This window comes from Panthera leo, chromosome F3 (genome assembly GCF_018350215.1).
Source record: "Panthera leo isolate Ple1 chromosome F3, P.leo_Ple1_pat1.1, whole genome shotgun sequence".
NCBI classification, from domain to species: domain Eukaryota; kingdom Metazoa; phylum Chordata; class Mammalia; order Carnivora; family Felidae; genus Panthera; species Panthera leo.
In genome coordinates this window covers 13,847,107-13,866,739 of record NC_056696.1, presented here as the reverse complement: position 1 = coordinate 13,866,739, position 19,633 = coordinate 13,847,107, and the positions used below count along the sequence as shown (strand labels likewise).

The 19,633-nt window shown below is 38.4% G+C and overlaps 1 protein-coding gene across 3 annotated transcripts in view; it reads right to left on the bottom strand.

The window, feature by feature from the left end:
* The window catches only part of MROH9 (maestro heat like repeat family member 9), an 88,944-nt gene that overhangs the window by 53,496 nt on the left and 15,815 nt on the right, over window positions 1–19,633 (bottom strand). For all 3 annotated transcript variants that reach the window (XM_042925984.1, XM_042925985.1, XM_042925986.1), the window contains exons 4-7: window positions 19,439–19,518; window positions 4,398–4,533; window positions 3,751–3,837; window positions 1,486–1,590 (exon numbers count right to left, since the gene is read on the bottom strand). In XM_042925984.1, coding sequence (XP_042781918.1) covers window positions 1,486–1,590; window positions 3,751–3,837; window positions 4,398–4,533; window positions 19,439–19,518 — 408 coding nt within the window. The remainder of the gene's footprint in view (window positions 1–1,485; window positions 1,591–3,750; window positions 3,838–4,397; window positions 4,534–19,438; window positions 19,519–19,633) is intronic.

Sequence of the window (19,633 nt, the reverse complement as noted above, 5' to 3'; positions counted from 1 at the left end):
AAAGCAGACAGCCGCTCATGAATAGATCTCGGTCAGACAGTCGCCATCAAAGACTTGCTGGGTGCATGAAACATTTAGAAACTGTTCAGAAAACAGGCTGGAGTTGCGATCTGCACTTAATCTCAAGCCTTGCTGCAAAATTTTGAATGACTAGCCTTTCAGACATATGAACGGACAACCAAGCCATTTTAGAAATAGAAGGCTGCCTTCCCTGGCCAGGCAACCAGAAGATTGAAGCAAATCACTCCCTCTCTCTTTTGAAATAGAGAATTAGCTGATGCAAAGAACATCCTGGACTGCATTTCCTCCTGTAAGTAGATTATGTTACCTTCCAAAGCTGATTTTAAACAAAACAGTAAAAATTCAGATATATTGTAAAGTGTATCTAGGGTTTTGTCTCAATATGTCTAGAAGCTCTCTGTATAAGAGGTAGAAAATGGGTACGTGAAGGTGTCATCACGAATGTATGTTTCTGGCCCCCTTTATTCTGAACTCCTGAATGATTCAAACAATCAGATGAGCAATTAGAAGACTTATGTTTAAAAATCACAGTTAAGAATGAGTTGCAAAACAGAGACTGGATACACGGTATCCAAAAGGGAGAGAAATGTTCATAGACGGCAAGGATTTTTAGAAGGCAAGGAATGATGTTATTAAAAATACAGAAGGGGCGCCTGGGTGGCTTGGTCGGTTAAGCGTCCGACTTCGGCTCAGGTCATGATCTCTCGGTCCGTGAGTTCGAGCCCCGCGTCAGGCTCTGTGCTGACAGCTCAGAGCCTGGAGCCTGCTTCCGATTCTGTGTCTCCCTCTCTCTCTGACCCTCCCCCATTCACTCTCTGTCTCCAAAATAAATAAAAGTTAAAAAAAAAAAAATTAAAAAAAAAATACAGAAAACTCCAGTACATACTGGCAATGATGAGATGCCTGTTTGCTCTCCAGCTGAAAGGCAACCGTTAGAAAGTCCAATAACATCCCAGTGTTGGTGAAGGTGTGGGCAAATGATTACTCTAATATCCACAGGAATACAAACCGGAGGATAATTTTGTAATGCTAAAACTGTAACCTATCCATACTCTTTGATCTATTATCTTTCTAAGCATTTCTAAGTGAACAAACACTTGAAAAAAGATAACCATTTGTATATAGTTTGAAGTAGAAAAAAAAAAACCAAATATACCCGAATTTCCATCTATAGTTAAATTACAATACATCAAAACTACGGGGATATATGCTTTGGCTGAAAGAATGAGATACACTTACATACATTGCCATGAAAATATCTGAGGGACATATCGTTCGGTGAAAAAATCGAGTTGCAGAGCCATGTAAAATCACGCAGGATATTGACTCTTTTCTCAGTATCCCAACCTGCCCGCATGCTCATACCAAGCAGGCATTTAGAACTCTCCAGCCTCAAGACTTGGAAGGCAGCACTACAGAAACTCGGCCTTCAGGAGCGGGTGGCGTAACTGCACTGTCACTTACGTATCCCCTGACTTTCCTGGAGGCAAAGCTCAGCACCCTGCTGATGACCACTATGGCTCTCTCCTGCAGGTATGAACTGTCTTCATTCATCCACATGGCCATGTCCTGTGGAAAACACAAGAATCATCCTAGAGCGTGGTGTTTCCATTTCTACAAGTCCCCTCCTTTTAGTCTCCGTCTCCACCATGTCAAGGGTCCCCGGGGGGCTCCTGATTATGTCACATCTAACCTACATTGCTCTCAAAAAGACGGACAACCGGCTAGTTGTATGCTACAAGCTATCTAGCACACTTCATCTATTGTAGCAACTACACCTGGGTAGCATGTTACTAATCTATTTGTTTTCTATTTACTATGATATTTTTAATTTAAATTCCAGTTAGTTAACATATAGTGTAGCATTGGTTTCAGGAGTCGAATTTAGTAATTCACCACTTACATGTACCACCCCGGGCTCATCCCAGTAAGTGTCTTCCTTAATGCCCATCACCCATTTAGCCCATCCCCCCCACCCACCTCCCCTCCAGCATGGGTTGTATGTTACTTAATTCTATCCAACGAGTCTTTACTAATGTGCAATCTAACGGTCGCTTTGTCAGTCATCATAAAGAGCTTAACATGAGGCTGTGATGGGATTATCCGCTGCTTCTCCTCTTTTTCTTTCAAAGTACTATCCTCTCTCTTTAATCACAGGATCTGACTTTCTATTTTAAAAGAGATTTGAAATGTCATCTGATCCTGAAATGTCATTTTACTCCAGAATTTCCTCTGCAGATTCAACACTCAGTTATTTTCTGGCTCATGGGTGCAGAAAATATTCCTGGAGGCAGCTCGGTTAGAAGGTTCTTGCTAATTTTGATTCAACTCCATCTTGCTGTAACTTCTATTTGTTCTAAATCTCCAGATGCAGGGACATATTTACAAGCTTGGGAAGGGAAGAAGACTGCCTATGCCTCACATGCCAGCTACCATCAACAGATTTCTTAAGGCACTCTGCTGGAGTCCATGGAATTTATGCTAAATGTCCTCCTTTCACTGGCTCCTATTGTATAAAACTGGTCTGAAGTCCATTTCCCAGGGCAGAAGAGTCTAAATCCCTGGAGGTCAGTCTCTGCCTTTTCTACGTGTGGGCTTTCAGCTTTCTGAGGATCAAGAGAGTTTCTAGACATGGAAGGTCTAAGAGCAACATGGTTAAGTACCAGGTTACCAAGTTCGAGTAGCTCCCCCATTCATGAGCATTGTACATACTACTCCTCCTCTCTCTGCTTCCATTTCCTTATCTGCATAATGGGGGCGGGAGGGATGATGGTAACTTCCTCATAGGTTTATTGTAAGGATTAAATGAAATAACCCATATATGAAGTACTCAGCTTAGTGCCTGATGTAGAACAAATGCTCAATAAACAATGGTTTATTGGTTGAAAGAGCATGCATGGGGAAATAGTTGTAAGAATGGAATAATCACAGCTACTTTGAAGGGCTGTGAGGTGAAATTTTTAAAGTACACAGGAAATATTTGGCTTAAACTAGGCACAAAGGAACTCAGTAGATTTTATTTTTCCTCACATTCCTTCTTGTCTTCATAAATACCAATTCTGCTTCTTGACTTGAACGTATTTTATAGTTTGCACAGACTCATAATGCTCCTGGTAGAATAAGTCACTCTGGTTCCCCAGTATTTTCAGACAGGTTCCCCTGATGCCGTCTTGCTAGAAATGCACAGCTAAAGGTCGTCAGATATCCTGAACAGTCTCCTGTCTCTGACTGAGATGTTAAAAACAATGAAGTCTTGATGTAAGTGGGGTTTGGTGCAGCTGTTACACCTTCCTCTGTTAGTTATCATGGTGTCCATGAGGATGGGATGCTCATGGGATTCTCCAGTCCCAGGGCTGTGGGGGAACAAGCAATCATATAGACACTATCGAAGTATGATTTAATGTCGCACGGACCTGAAGGTGATTTAGGCCAGTCACCCTCTCCTCTCTGTTAACCCATATTGGATTCACTTTTACATTGCCACATAACATTTGTCTTAAGTGTCTGGTGATGCCATTCTCCCCAAATTGCATTCTTAAACGTGTGTCTCTGTAATCCAAATAAAGGGAAGTGATTTCATTTGGGGCATATTTTACACCTTCGGAGGGAAAAAAAATCAGCCACCAAATACTTGAAGAAGATGCAAATATGACAAAAGGGAAATGATTAGTGAAATACAGTGAGCTCTTTTAGATTTCAGACCAGAGAACAAAAGTGCTTTCCCTTTACCTTTAAGATTTGCAGTTTGTAGAGGTCTTTAGACACTAAGATGAGAAGAGTGTCTTCATACATGTTTAAAATATTTTGATACAAATTCTGAAAAACAAAAATATTGCACAAACAGTCGGCCAGATAAAATTAGATGTAATTGTACTCCACGTGTATAGTTTTGTGTCCCGGGGTCCTGAGTTATCCCCATACACTGAAGGCAAGAAAGGAACGAGGTAGCTATAGAGATGGGACCTCACTCAGTACAATGTGCCGTGAACCGCTCCCTCATCTTACAAGGCAGGTGCACTGTGTAGCTGTGCTGAGGAAATGGAGACCAGAGGTGTTGTTGACCTTACTGTAGGGCTCTTCCTCTCTCCACCTTTCTTTGCTCCTCTTTTCTTCTTTGCAGCCTTGGCCCATAAACTCTGTCCTTGCTAAAACAATTAACCTAAACTCTCTTCACTCATTTGTTCTCATAACTCCTATACGATCCATTAAATCCCAAGGATTGTGGAATTCACAAGGAGTCCAGAGGCACTGGAATAGACTGTTTATTATATCTCAAAAGAGTGAAGGAGGTAGCAAAGGGCATTTGGTGCAAGGGCATTTGTCAGGATTGCTGTGGCGCATAACATTGCCTCTTCATAACTGAAGCGGAGACTTACCTCTATGTCCTCTTTGTCATCTTCACTGTTCCCCATTTGCCTCACTTTCTCAAGACTTGGAATAGAAAATACCTTTTTAAAGGATGACTCTATTATCTTCAGTTGGGATTCAAATTGCAGTGAGGGATCTACAAAGCTAATGAGAAAAAAAGGTACAATTATTCAAGAGAGAAGATAACAAATGCAACCTAACTTTGGTGGCTCGTCCTTGGGTCAGAGAGAACGTGCTAGAAAATGAGACCCAGTTCCTGGCCTTATATAACACGTGGACTTTTAAATATTCCCATAAAAATGACAATGGCACTGTAAATATAAAGGAATGAATTTCTTTGTAAAAAATCATCTGTAATCAGTTATTTAGAAACCAGAATATATTTCTCCATAGACATAATAATGTAAAGAGTGGTTACATTTCCAGGCAAGCCCACAAAGCCATGCTGAGCTTTAGTTGAAATGTATTACTGCCACATTTTCTCTAAACCACCATGCAACGTTTCTCACATTTAATATTTCTGATACTATGGGGTTGCATCCCTCCAGTTATTGGCAAAAGAAACCTGCCCATCAGCAGTTAGAAAGACCAATTATGACATAATTGTTATTCCTTTGATATACGTGATGTGGATAACAGTCCTTCCTGATTTTTTGGGAGGTGAAAATGTTTTCTTATTTTTTGAAAAGATGGTGATATTGATGGTAAGGCAGGAAATTTTGTGCTGGACTCGGAATACCTTTTCTCCACTGGACAGGAAAATTGAAATATCTAATACCCACTGTTTGAAATGGAAGCTCTTAGAATATATTAGATCATTTTCAAATCTTGGGAAGATTAATTTGACTTCTTTATGGTTTATGGATGATCAGACTCTGAACAGACTCCCAACAAACAAAAGCTCAGGACCAGATGGCTTCACAGGTATATTCTACCAAATATTTAAAGAATAGTTAATAACAATTCTTCTCAAACTTAACAAAAAAAAAAAATAGAAGAGGAAGGCAAACTTCCAAATTCATTCTATGAGGCCAGCATTATCCTGATACAAAACCAGATAAAGACACCACACACACAAAAAAAGAGAACTACAGGCCAATATCTCTGGTGAACATAGATCCAAAATCCTCAACAAAATACTAGCAAATGGAATCCAACAATACATTAAAAATATCATTTATCACAATCAAGTAGGATTTATTCCCTAAATGCAAAGTGCTGTTCAATATCTGCAAAGCAATTAACATGATACATCACGTCAATCAGAGACAGGATAAAAACTATATTGATTGTTTTAATAGATGCAGAAAAAGCATCTGACAAAGTATAACATCAATTCATGATAAAAAACCCTCAACAAAGTACATCTAGAGGGAACATATCTCCACATAATAAAGGCCATGTATTAAAAACCCGCAGCTAACATCTTTAACGGCAGAAAAACTGAGAGGTTTTCCTTTAAGTTCAGGAAGAAGTCCATTCTCACCACTTTTATTCAACACAGTACTGGAAGTAAGTCCTACCCACAGCAACCAGACAACAGAAAGAAATAAAAGGCATCCAAAATGATGAGGAAGAAGTGAACTTTTCACTACTTGCAGATGACATGATACTATATAGAGAAAACCTAAAAACTCTACCAAAAAACTGCTACAACTGATCCATGCATTCAGTGAAGTCAGAGGATACAAAATAAATACCCAGAAATCTTTGCATTTCTACACACCTATAATGAAGCAGCAGAAAGAGAAATTAACAATCCCACTTACAATTGCACCAAAAATAATAAGATACCTAGGAATAAACCTAACCAAAGAGGTGAAAGACCTGTACTCTGAAAACTATAGAACACTGATGAAAGAAATTGAAGACGACACAAAGAAATGGAAAGACATTCCATGTTCATGGATTGGAAGAACAAGTGTTGGTAAAATGTCTACACTACCCAAAGGAATCTACAGATTTAATGCAATCCCTATCAAAATACCACCAGCATTTTTCACAGAACTAGAACAAAGAATCTTAAAATTTGTACGGAAGCACAAAAGACCCCAAATGGCCAAAGCAATCTTGAAAGAGAAAAACAAAGCTGGAGGGATCACAATGTTGGGCTTCAACTTATATTACAAGGCAATAGTAATCAAAATATTATGGTACTGGCACAAAAATAGAGATATAGATCAATAGGACAGAATAGAAACCCCAGAAATAAACACACAATTACATGGTCAATTAATCTTCAAGAAAGCAGGAAAGAATATCGAGTGGGAAAAAGTCAGTCTCTCCTAAAATGGTATTGGAAAAACTGGCTACATGCAAAAGAATGAAACTGCTCGCTTTCATACACAATACACAATAATAAAGTCAAGGTGGATTAAGTATATAAGTGTGAGACCTGAAACCATAAAAATCCTGCAAGAGAACACAGGCACTAATTTCTGACTTTGGCCATAACATATTTGTAGATAGGTCTCTTGAGGCAAGGAAACAAAAGCAAAAATAGACTATTGGGACTACATCAAAATAAAAAGCTTCTGCACAGAAAAGGAAACAACAAACAAAACTAAAAGACAACCTACTGATTGAGAGAATATATTTGCAAATGACATGTTCAATATAGGTTTAGTATCCAAGATATATAAAGAATTCATGAAATTCAACACCCAAAAAACAAATAATCCAATTTAAAAATGGGCAGAAGACATGAATAGACATTTCTCCCCAGAGGCCATCCAGCCAACAGACACATGAAAAGATGCTCCTCATCACTCATCATCAGGGAAATTCAAATCAAAACCACAATGAAATATCACTTCCCACCTGTCAGAATGGCTAGAGTCAACAATACAAGAAACAACAGGTTTGGGCAAAGATGTGGAGAAAAAGGAACCCTCTTGCGTTGTTGGTGGGAATGTAAAATGGTACAGCCATTGTGGAAGAAAATATGGAGGTCTTTCAGAACATGAACAATAGAACTACCCTACAATCCAGTAATTGTGCTACTGGGTATTTACCCAAAGAATATGAAAACGCTAATTTAAAAGGATATATGCACCCCTATGTTTATAGCAGCACTGTTTACAATAGCCAAATTATGGGAGCAGCCTAAATGTCCATCCATAGATGAATGGATAGAGAAGTGCGCACACGCACACACACACACACACACACACACACACACACACACACACTAGAATATTATTCAGTCATGAAAAGAATGAAATCTTATCATTTGCAACAACATAAATTGATCTAGAGAATATAATGCTGAGCAAAATAAGCTGGTCAGAGAAAGACAAATGTCATATGATTTCACTCATATGTGGATTTAGGAAAAAAACCACAAATGTACAAAGGGGAAAAAAAAGAGGCAAATGAATAAACAGACTCTTAACTGGAGTCTGGTAGCAGATGGTTACCAGAAGGGAGGGAGGTCAGGGGAATGGATGAAATAGGTGAAGGAGATTAACATTATACTTATCTTGCTGAGCACTGACTAATAATATATGGAACTGGTGAATCACTTACTATATTGTATGCCTGAAACTAATAAACACTGAATGTTAACTACACTGGAATTAAAATAATAAAAAATTAACCAATTTCATTTATGAGTATAAAATTAAAGTTTTTAGAATAAGAGTTTTTTCGAAACGATAAAATAATTTTGAAATGCTACCAATTATGGTTTATCATTGGAAGGTAAGGGTGGTCCAATGTCTTAAAAACTATTGATTAGCACATGCCTATTAATAGATTAAATAAAAAAATCATGCTTTAGTCAATCTTGGAAAAGGAATAAATATCAACATCATATTCTAAGGAAAAAGATCTCTAAAATAATTTCTCGAAAGGTTTTATTTAAACCAAGATCCACCATTTTGCTAATTGAGAAGTAGTGTAAGAGTTTTTATTAAAAACAGGAACAACATAAGGGTTCAATTTCCAATTTAAAATATTATGTCAGAGTTTGCTGTATTTTGAATAAGACATGGTCTAATAAAAGTAGTTCAGTGAGCTCAATCAAACACAGGATAAATATACCCCCCTAAAAATCCCATATGCATCCCAGTATATCAGAAATTGCTGTTCAAACAAAATGGGGGTAAACCCTGAAATATAGTATAACTAAGAAGCTAGTCTAGTAATGTGCAGAATGTATGTCAAAAATACCTCAAACTTAAAAAAAATTTTAATGTTAATTTATTTTTGAGAGAGACAGAGACAGAGATAGAGCGTGAGCGGGGGGGGGGGAAGGGGGAAGAGAGAGGGGGAGACACAGAATCTGAAGGAGGCCCCAGGCTCTGAGCTGTCAGCACAGAGCTCAACATGGGGCTTGAACCCACAAACCGTGAAATCTGACCTGAGCCGAAGTCGGATGCTTAACTGACTGAGCCACCCAGGCACCCCAAAGAGACAATCAACTTTTAAGAAAGAACATAAAACAGAACTTGAATAATTAGAAATACAGATTTATAAAGAGGAAGATCATTTATAAATGTCACTTAATCTCAAATCGTTTTACAAACTCTGAAAATGCAATTAAAATTTCAGGACATTTTCACCAGAAGTTGACAAAATATGTTTACCTTTCACTTAGAAAGATAAAAATTTATCTTAGGTTACCATGCTGGAAATGATCAATAAAATAAGGAAAATCCAGCTTGATCAGATAATAAAATCTATTACAAAACAGCCCTAAATCAAAACACTTTAGTGGTGGGACTACAACAAAATTCTGAACAATGGAAGAGAATGTATATTCTAGAGAACACCCTAACATGGGAATAGAAAATATCTAGATAAATACTCCATTGCCCTTACCAGGCCAAATGTGGGACTAATTTATTGTGATAGTATTTCATGTTGGGTCAGAACGCGCTTTTAGAACACTTTTTTTAATTAAAAATTTTATTGAGATATTTGTAGATTCACATACTGTTGTAAGAAATAATACAGAGAGGGGCACCTGGGTGGCTCAGTCGGTTGGGCGTCCGACTTCAGCTCAGGTCATGATCTCACAGTTTGTGAGTTCGAGCCCTGTGTCGGGCTCTGTGCTGGCAGCTCAGAGCCTGGAGCCTGCTTCAGATTCTGTGTCCATCTCTCTGCCCCTCCCTTGCTCGTGCTCTGACTCAGTCTGTCTGTCTCTCTCTCAAATATGAAAAATAAAAAAAATAAATAAATGAAGGAAATAATGCAGAGAAACATCTAACACACTCACCTCAGTTTTCCCAAACGGTAACATTCTCCAAAGACTATAGTATATCACCATCAGAATACTGATATTGATTCAATCCACCAATCTTGTTCAGATTTCCCCAGTTTTATTTGTGCTCGTGTGCATATGTGTGTGTGTATTTAGTTCTATACAATTTTATCACACATGGAGCCTCATATATCACCACTGCGATCAAGATGCTCAAGAACAGCTTAGAACCCTTAAACCCATAGCTATTCCATTACACAGATGAATTAAAAAAAAAAAAACAGAGTTAAATAAGCCTTTGGAAATGAGGCATTATTTATTTATTTATTTATTTATTTATGAAATCACATATCAAGTTTATTGTAGGGAAAAAGGAAAATATAAAAATCAGATATATTTACCCACTTAGCCCATAGACTTATTGGTAGTATAGTCATATATAAATTCCAAGATTTTTTCATGATGCTAATAAGCACATTGAATGTGTGTTTTCTGTCTCTTAGTCTTTTTTTTTTCCAATATATGAAATTTATTGTCAAATTGGTTTCCATACAACACCCAGTGCTCATCCCAACAGGTGCCCTCCTCAATACCCATCACCCACCCTTCCCTCCCTCCCACCCCCCATCAACCCTCAGTTTGTTCTCAGTTTTTAAGAGTCTCTTATGCTTTGGCTCTCTCCCACTCTAACCTCTTTTTTTTTTTTTCCTTCCAGAAATGAGGCATTTTAAATAAGTGTTATCTGTATTGGGGTCAGCCAACATTGTCTGTAACTGCCCAGATAAGAAGTATGTTAGGCTTTGCTGGCCAAATTGTCTATGTCTACTTAGTTTTGTCATTGTGATGTAAAAGGAGTCATAGACAATACGTGAATATATAAACGTAGCTGTGTTCAACAAAACTTCCTCTATGGACCCTGAAATTTGAATTTCATATAGCATTTACATGTTATGAGATAGTCTTCCTCTTTTAAACCCCCTCCAACTATTTAAAAACGTAAAAGACATTCTTTTCTCTCAGAATGTACAAAACCAGGAGGCTGCAGAAAACAGCAGGATTTAGTTCATAGACCATAGTTTGTTGACTTCCGGTCTGTATTATGGAATTGGAAAGATATTTTAAAGTAGTTCATACATAAAAATATCTATTATAGACTGGAGGGTAACAAAAATCGAATCACAGAAAACTAGGAGAAAGTGAACATAATATTAAAGTGCAATGGAGAATTAATTTTATACCAGATATCACATAAAACATGAAAAATACAGCTATGACTATAAAATCAATTCTAACAAGATAAAAAAGAATAAAAAATTTTAAAACCATAAAAATACCATGAGAAGCTTACTAAATATATACCACCACTAAAACCCTAATGAAGTGACAAAGATAATGAGAAAATTCTCACATGAGAAAATTTATAAATATATAAACATACAGAAAATATTGAGTCTTGCTTTTTTGAAAGGAATACAAATTAAAATAATAATGAGGTATAATTTTGAACCTATTAAATCAGTAAAGTATAAAAATGTATTTATATATCTGTATCTTCTTGTGGCTAGGCTTTGAAGAGCCATTATTAGTGAGGGTTTTCTGGACAGTAGACTGACTCCTTATGAAAAGCTCTAAGAAACTTTTCATCCCATCTGTGTTAGTTTGGGTCCAGGGGAAGCAGACACCAAAACAGGATTAGAGATGCCTGAGATTTCTAAGAGAGAGAAGGAAGGAAGGAAGGAAGGAAGGAAGGAAGGAAGGAAGGAAGGAAGGAAGGAAGGAAGGGTTTGGGTAGAAAGTAGCTGAGACTACAGCAAGTTCCAAAAAGGCTTCAGCAAGGTGGATGGGTTTCCTCAATTCAAAAACACTCATCAGAATTGACTCGCCCACCATGTTGCCTGGACAAATGTGCTGATGAATCCACATAGACAGCAGCTGGGATTGTCAACTAATTAGGGTCCCCAGACAAAGGGCATTTTTGTAGTTACCTATCATCTAAATCAGTAACCTCACCCTCAGAAGGCTATTTAAAAAAAAAAAGAGAAGATACGATCTTTTATATACAAAGATGATTATCATAATATTGGTAAAATAAAATGTAATTTAGAAAATTTCAAAATTTGGGAATATTCTAGTGCCATTAAAATGAAAATATGATTAGGCAGAAAAAATAAACTTAAGACATAGTGCCAAAAGGAAAAATATTACAGAAAATTGAATTGTACAATCTTATTAAAAATTTTTTTTTAATTTTATTTTTTTTAATTTACATCCAAATTAGTTAGCATATAGTGCAACAATGATTTCAGGAGTAAATTCCTTAATGCCCCTTACCCATTTAGCCCATCCCCCTCCCACAAGCCCTCCAGCAACCCTCTGTTTGTTCTCCATATTTAAGTATCTTATGTTTTGCTCCCCTCGCTGTTTTTATATTATTTTTGCTTCCCTTTCCTTATGTTCATCTGTTTTGTATCTTAAAGTTCTCATATGAGTGAAGTCATATGATTTTTGTCTTTCTCTGACTAATTTCATTTAGCATAATACCCTCCAGTTCCATTCACATAGTTGCAAATGGCAAGATTTCATTCTTTTTGATTGCTGAGTAATACTCCATTGTGTGTGTGTGTGTGTGTGTGTGTGTGTGTGTGTGTGTGTGTATATATATATATATATATATATATATATATATATGCATGCCACATCTTCTTTATCCATTCATCTATTGATTGACATTTGGGCTCTTTGGGCTCTTGCCATACTTTGGCTATTGTTGATAGTGCTGCTATAAACATGGGGGTGCATGTGTCCCTTCGAAGCAGCATACCTGTATCCCTTGGATAAATACTTAGTGCAATTGCTTGGTTGTAGGGTAGCTCTATTTTTAATTTTTTTTAAACTTTTTTTTTTAATGTTTATTTACTTTTGACAGAGAGAGAGACAGAGCATGAGCAGGGGAGGGGCAGAGAGAGACGGAGACACAGAATCCGAAGCAGGCTCCAGGTTCTGAACTGTCAGCACAGAGCCCAACGCGGGGCTCGAACTCACAAACCGTGAGATCACGACCTGAGCCGAAGTCGGTTGCTCAACCGACTGAGCCACCCAGGTGCCCCTAATTTTTTGAGGAACCTCCATACTGTTTTCCAGAGTGGCTGCACCAGCTTGCATTCCCACCAGCAGTGCCAAAGAGATCCTCTTTCTCTGCATCCTCGCCAACAGCTGTTGTTGCCTGAGTTGTTAATATTAGCCATTCTGACAGGTTCGTGAGGTGGTACCTCGTTATGATTTTGATTTGTATTTCCCTGATGATGAGTGAAGTTGAGCATCTTTGCATGTGTCGGTTAGCCATCTGGATGTCTTCTTTGGAGAAATGTCTATTCATGCCTTTTGCCCATTTCTTCACTGAGTTATTTGTTTTGTGGGGGTGTTGAGTTTGATAAGTTCTTTATCGATTTTGGATACTAACCCTTTATCTGATATATCGTTTCCAAATATCTTCTCCCATTCTGTCAGTTATCTTTTAGTTTTTCTGATTGTTTCCTTCACTGTGCAGAAGCTTTTTATTTTGATGAGGTCCTAATAGTTAATTTTTGCTTTTGTTTCCCTTGTCTCCAGAGACGTGTTGATAAGAAGTTGTTGTGGCCAAGATCAAAGAGGTTCTTGCCTGCTTTCTCCTTGAGGATTTTGATGGCTTCCTGTCTTACATTTAGGCCTTTCATCCATTTTGAGTGTATTTTTGTGTAGGGTGTAAGAAAGTGGTCCAGTTTCATTTCTCTGCATGTCACTGTCCAGTTTTCCCAGCACCACTTGCTGAAGAGACTGTCTTTATTCCTTTGGATATTCTTTCCTGCTTTGTCAAAGATTAGTTGGCCACACATTTGTGGGTCCATTTCTGGGTTCTCTATTGTGTTCCATTGATCTGAGTGTCTGCGTTTGTGACAGTACCATACTGTCTTGATGATTACAACTTTGTAGTTTAGCTTGAAGTCCGGGATTGTGATGCCTCCTGCCTTGGTTTTCTTTTTCAAGATTGCTTTGGCCATTCAGGGTCTTTTCTGGTTCCCTACAAATTTTAGGATTATTTGTTCTAGCACTGTGAAGAATGCTGGTGTTATTTTGATAGGGATTGCATTGAATATGTAGATTGCTTTGGGTAGTATCGACATTTTAACAATATTTGTTCTTCCTATCCAGGAGCATGGAATCTTTTTCCATTTCTTTTTTTGTTTTTGTTTGTGTGTGTGTGTGTCTTCTTCAATTTCTTTCATAAGCTTTCTAGTTTTCAGTGTATAGATTTTTCACCTCTTTGGTTAGATTTATTCCTAGGTATTTTACGGTTTTTGGTGCAATTATAAATGGGATCGATTCCTTCATTTCTCTTTTTGTCACTTCATTGTTGGTGTATAAGAATGCAATCGATTTCTGTGCATTGATTTTATATCCTGCAACTTTGCTGAACTCATGAATCAGTTCTAGAAGTTTTTTGGTGGAATCTTTTGGGTTTTCCATATAGAGTATCATGTCATTTGCCAAAAGTGAAAGTTTGACCTCCTTCTGGACAATTTGGATGCCTTTTATTTCTTTGTGTTGTCTGATTGCAGAGGCTAAGACTTCCAATACTCTGTTGAATAACAGTGGCGAGAGTGGACATCCCTGTCTTGTTCCTGACCTTAGGGGGAAAGCTTTCAGTTTTTCCCCATTGAGGATGATATTAGCATTGGGTCTTTCATATATGGCTTTTATGATCTTGAGGTATGATCCTTCTATCCCTACTTTCTGGAGGGTTTTTATCAATAAAGGATGCTGTATTTTCCCAAATGCTTTCTCTGCATCTGTTGAGAGGGTTCTTGTCCTTTCTTTTATTGATGTGATGAATCACATTGATTGTTTTGCAGATATTGAATCAGCCCTGCATCCCAGGTATAAATCCCACTTGGTCATGGTGAATAAATTTTTTAATGTATTGTTGGATCTGGTTAGCTAATATCTTGTTGAGGATTTTTGCATCCATGTTCATCAGAGAAATTGGTCTATAGTTCTCCTTTTAGTGGGGTCTCTGGCTGGTTTTGGGATCAAGGTAATACTAGCTTCGTAGAAAGAGTTTAGAAGTTTTCTTTCCATTTCTATTTTTTGGAACATCTTCAAGAGAGTAGGTGTTAACTCTTCCCTATGTGTTTGATAGGATTCCCCTGGAAAGCCATCTGGCCCTGGACTGTTGTTTTTTGGGAGATTTTTGATTACTAATTCGATTTCTTTACTGGTTATGGGTCTGTTCAAATTTTCCATTTCTTCCTGTTTGAGTTTTGATAGTTTATATGTGTCTAGGAATTTTTCCATTTCTTCCAGATTGCCCATTTTATTGTCATATAATTGCTCATAATGTTCTCTTATTGTTTTTATTTCTTCTGTGTTGGTTGTGATCTCTCCTCTTTCATTCTTGATTTTATTTATATGGGTCCTTTCCTTTTTCTTTTTGATCAAACTGGCTAGTGGTTTATCAATTTTGTTAATTCTTTCAAGGAACCAGCTTCTGGTTTCATTGATCTGTTCTACTGTTTTTTTTTTTTTTTTCTTCTTCTTTTTTGGTTTCAATAGCATTAATTTCTATTCTAATCTTTATTGTTTCATGTCTTCTGCTGGTTTTGGGTTTTATTTGCTGTTCTTTTTCCAGCTCCTTAAGACGTAAGGTTAGGTTGTGTATCTGAGGTCTTTCTTCCTTCTTTAGGAAGGCCTGGATTGCTATATACTTTCCTCTTATGACAGCCTTTCCTGCATCCCAGAGATTTTGGATTGTGGTGTTATCATTTTCATTGGCTTTATGAAATTTTTAATTTCCTCTTTAACTTCTTGGTTAGCCCATTCATTCTTTAGTAGGATGGTATTTACTCTCCAAGTATTTGTTACCTTTCCAAATTGTTTCTTGTGGTTGATTTTAAGTTTCATACCATTGTTGTCTGAAAATATGCATGGTATGATCTCGATCTTTTTGTACTTGTTGAGGGCTGATTTGTGTCCAAGTATGTGGTCTATTCTGGAGAATGTTCCATGTGCACTGGAGAAGAATGTATATTCTGCTGCTTTAGGATGAAATGCTCTGAATATATCTGTTAAGTCCATCTGGTCCAGTGTGTCATTCAAAGCCATTGCTTCCTTGTTAATTTTTTTATTAGATGAACTGTCCATTGCTGTGAGTGGGGTGTTGAAGTCCTCTACTATTATGGTATTACTATCAATGAGTTTCTTTATGTTTGTGATTAATTGATTTATATATTTGGGTGCTCTCACATTTGGCGCATAAATATTTACAATTGTTAGGTCTTCTTGGTGGATAGACCCCTTGATTATGATATAATGCCCTTCTGCATCTCTTGATACAGTCTTTATTTTAAAGTCTAGATTGTCTGATGTAAGTATGGCTACTCCAGCTTTCTTTTGGTGACCATTAGCATGATAGATGGTTCTCCATTCCCTTACTTTCAATCTGAAGGTGTCTTTAGGTCTAAAGTGGGTCTCTTGTAAACAGCATATAGATGGATCTTGTTTTCTTATCCATTCTGTTACCCTATGTCTTTTGATTGGAACATTTAGTCCATTGATGTTTAGAGTGAGTACTGAAAGATATGAATTTATTGCCATTATGTTGCTTGTAGAGGCGGAGTTTCTGGTGGTGTTCTCTGGTCCTTTCTAGTCTTTGTTGCTTTTAGTATTTATTTATTTATTTATTTATTCATTTATTTTTCCTCTTTTCTCCCCTCAGAGTCCCCCTTAAAATTTCTTGCAAGCCTGGTTTAGTGGTCATAAACTCCTTTAATTTTTGTTTGTCTGGGAAACTCTTTATCTCTCCTTCTATTTTGAATGACAGCCTGCTGGGTAAAGAATTCTTGGCTACATATTTTTCTGATTCAGCACATTGAATATATCCTGCCACTCCTTTCTGGCCTGCCAAGTTTCTGTGGATAGGTCTGCTGCAAACCTGATCTGTCTTCCCTGGTGGGTTAAGGATTTTTTTCCCCTTGCTGCTTTCATGATTCTCTCCTTGCCTGAGTATTTTGTGAATTTGACTATGATATGCCTTGTTGATGGTCGGTTTTTGTTGAATCTAATGGGAGTTCTCTGTGCTTCCTGGATTTTGATGTCTGTGTCTTTCCCCAGGTTAGGAAAGTTTTCTGCTATGACTTGCTCACATAACCCTTCTGCCCCTATTTCTCTCTCTTTCTCTTTTGGGACCTCTATTCTGATGTTCTTCCTTTTTAATGAGTCACTGATTTCTCTTAATTCTTAAATTGTGCTCCTTTGCCTTAATCTCCCTCTTTTTTTCTGCTTCATTATTCTCCATAAGTTTGTCTAAATCGCTGATTCTCTGTCCTGCCTCATCCATCCTTGCCACCACGGCATCCATGTGAGATTTGAGCTCAATTATAGCATTTTTTAATTTCATCCTGACTAGATTTTACTTCTTTTATCTCTGCAGAAGGGGATTCTAATCTATTTTCAACTTCAGCTAGTATTCTTATTATCATGATTCTAAATTCTGATTCAGACATCTTGCTTATACAAGCAAGTGTTAGTTAAGTCCCTGGCTGTCATTTCTTCCTGCTCTTTCTTTTGTGGTGAATTCCTTCATTTCATCATTTTGAAGGGAGAAAAAGGAATTTTATGGGAGAAAAGAAGTAAAAGCTAGTCAGGATGAAATTAAAAAATGCTATAACTGAGCTGAAATCTCAAATGGATGCTGCGGTGGCAAGGATGGATGAGGCAGGACAGAGAATCAGCGATATAGACAAACTTATGGAGAATAATGAAGCAGAATAAAAGAGGGAGATTAAGGCAAAGGAGCATAATTTAAGAATTAAGAGAAATCAGTGACTCATTTTCTCCCTTTTCTCCCTTCAAATTTCATCATTTTGAAGGGAGAAAAGGAATTAATGAGGTAAAAAAAATTAACATTAAAAATATATTAAAATTTTAAAAATATATTAAAATTAAAAAATTAAAAACAAACACACACACAAAAATCAAATAAATGATGCTAGATCCTGGGTGTTTTTTGGTGTGTGTGTTGAAAGGGGCTTGATAGATTAGAGAAAAAAGGAGAAAGAAAAAAAAAGGAAATCTTTTGAAAATTTGAAAAAATGAATACACTGAAGTAGACAAAAATGAAACAATGGAACTAAAATAGAATTTAAAAAAACTTACACAAAAGTAAAAAATACAGGAGAAAAAAATTTTAAAAAAATATTTTTAATACAAACTGAAAATAAAAATGAATTTTTTCTCTGTCTGTATTCAAGAAAAAGAAAAGAAACGAAAAAGAGAAAAAAGAAAAAAAAAGAAAGAAAATTGAATAGATGGACCAGCAAACAGACTGAAATACGACTGAAATTACTTTGTTTTCCCCTAGAAGTGAAACTATGAAGGGCTTTATAGTCCATAAACTAAGCAGGCAGAGAGACTTGTGTCCTGAAGAGGGAGGTTGGCCCTTTGGGCGGGGCTTAGTGTAACGACTCCGTTGTCCACTAGATGGCGCAGCTAGCTTACTGGGGTGGGTTGTTGTGGCGCTGCAGGTGTGTGTAAGCTCGCGCGCATGCGCGGGACGGTGAAAATGGTGTCACCCGGTTACCCGCTCTCTAATATGGGAACTCTGTTCTCCCCGATCAGCAATCGCGCACCCGTCTTCTGTCTTCGGCTTCTGCCCACTCCCTGCTCTTACACTGTCCGTGACCAAGCCCCAGACAGCTCCTCCCCCCTGAGTTTTATCTCAGATGCGGCTGTGTCTCCCGACCCCTTACTTCTGAGGGACCGCAGCTCTGACCCTTTCTGCCCCTCTGCGGAGGATCTCACGGAGCGATGGCTGGGTGCCGGCCGCACCCGGGAGCGTTCGCGGGACTGTGCTGCTGCTGACACCCCGAGACTGCAGCCGGGGGGCCAGCCCGCCCCAGAGAAAGTTCACGCGATCGTGTAGCAGTGGCGTTTCAGGGATTATGGAAGATCACGACACGCATCTGGCACCGGGCTCCGCCCCCAGCGACCTTGTTCCAGCACCAGCGAATGTGGCCGCTGTCCCAGGTCCGCCGGGGTCTTTGCCTGTGCGGGGGCCACGCCGCCTCTACCAGCTGTCCTCCCAGCAGGGAAACTGCCTCTCCCGTGTGGCCCGAAGCCCCCCGGACCCCACTCTGCTCCTGGGGATTCGCCCTTCCCACCCGAACGCCGCCAGGTATGGAGCTGCGGAGTTTCAGCCTCTGCTCCCCCTGTTTATACTCTTAAGGGAATTTAAACCCTCTCCTTTCTCCTTTCTCCCTTTTTAGTTCAGTCCCTGTGGGTGTTTCCACTTTTCCACTTTCTCTCCAGCTGCTTTTGGGGGGGTGCTTTTCCCGTATTCTCCCCCCTGTCTCCATCCTCTCTCCGCACACAAAAGTGGCTCCTTGCCCTATGTGGCTTCTCTCTCCCCCAGTTCGCCTCTCCGCGCCGTGTACCTGCTGAGTTCTGTGGTTCAGGTTGTGCAGATTGTTGTGTGAATCCTCAGATCCGTTTTCTAGGTGTGCAGGACGGTTTAGTGTTGGTCTGGGTGTATTTCATGGATGTGAGACACACAAAAACTTCCATGCTGTTCCACCATCTTGGCTCCTCCCCTCTACAATCTGCTTATTTTTCTACAATAATTAGACTGTCTGTTTATCCACGCAAGACAGAAGAATTGAGGAAGAACATGAGAAAGAAAGAAATAACAGCTGCTGAGTTAGGAAGGTAGGATTTGGAGTAATTTTCTGTTTTTCACAAGTGTGAGTTTTCTCTATTGTGTTTTAAAGATATTCAGTCAGTGAAATGCGAGAGCATTATAGCTTCTTGTACCTGGAGTTCACGGCGAGGATCATGGCTTGATCACCGAACAGGCCTGAGTATACATCCCATAGGCTGGTAGCTATGTGCTCCTGGAAAAAGGAAAAGAATAAATGATGGCAGCCCTTGAGGCATCACACGTAGTTCTCCCCTTCACCGAGAGCAACGGACCAAACTGGACGGGACTAGAAGTCCAAGAGTTCATGG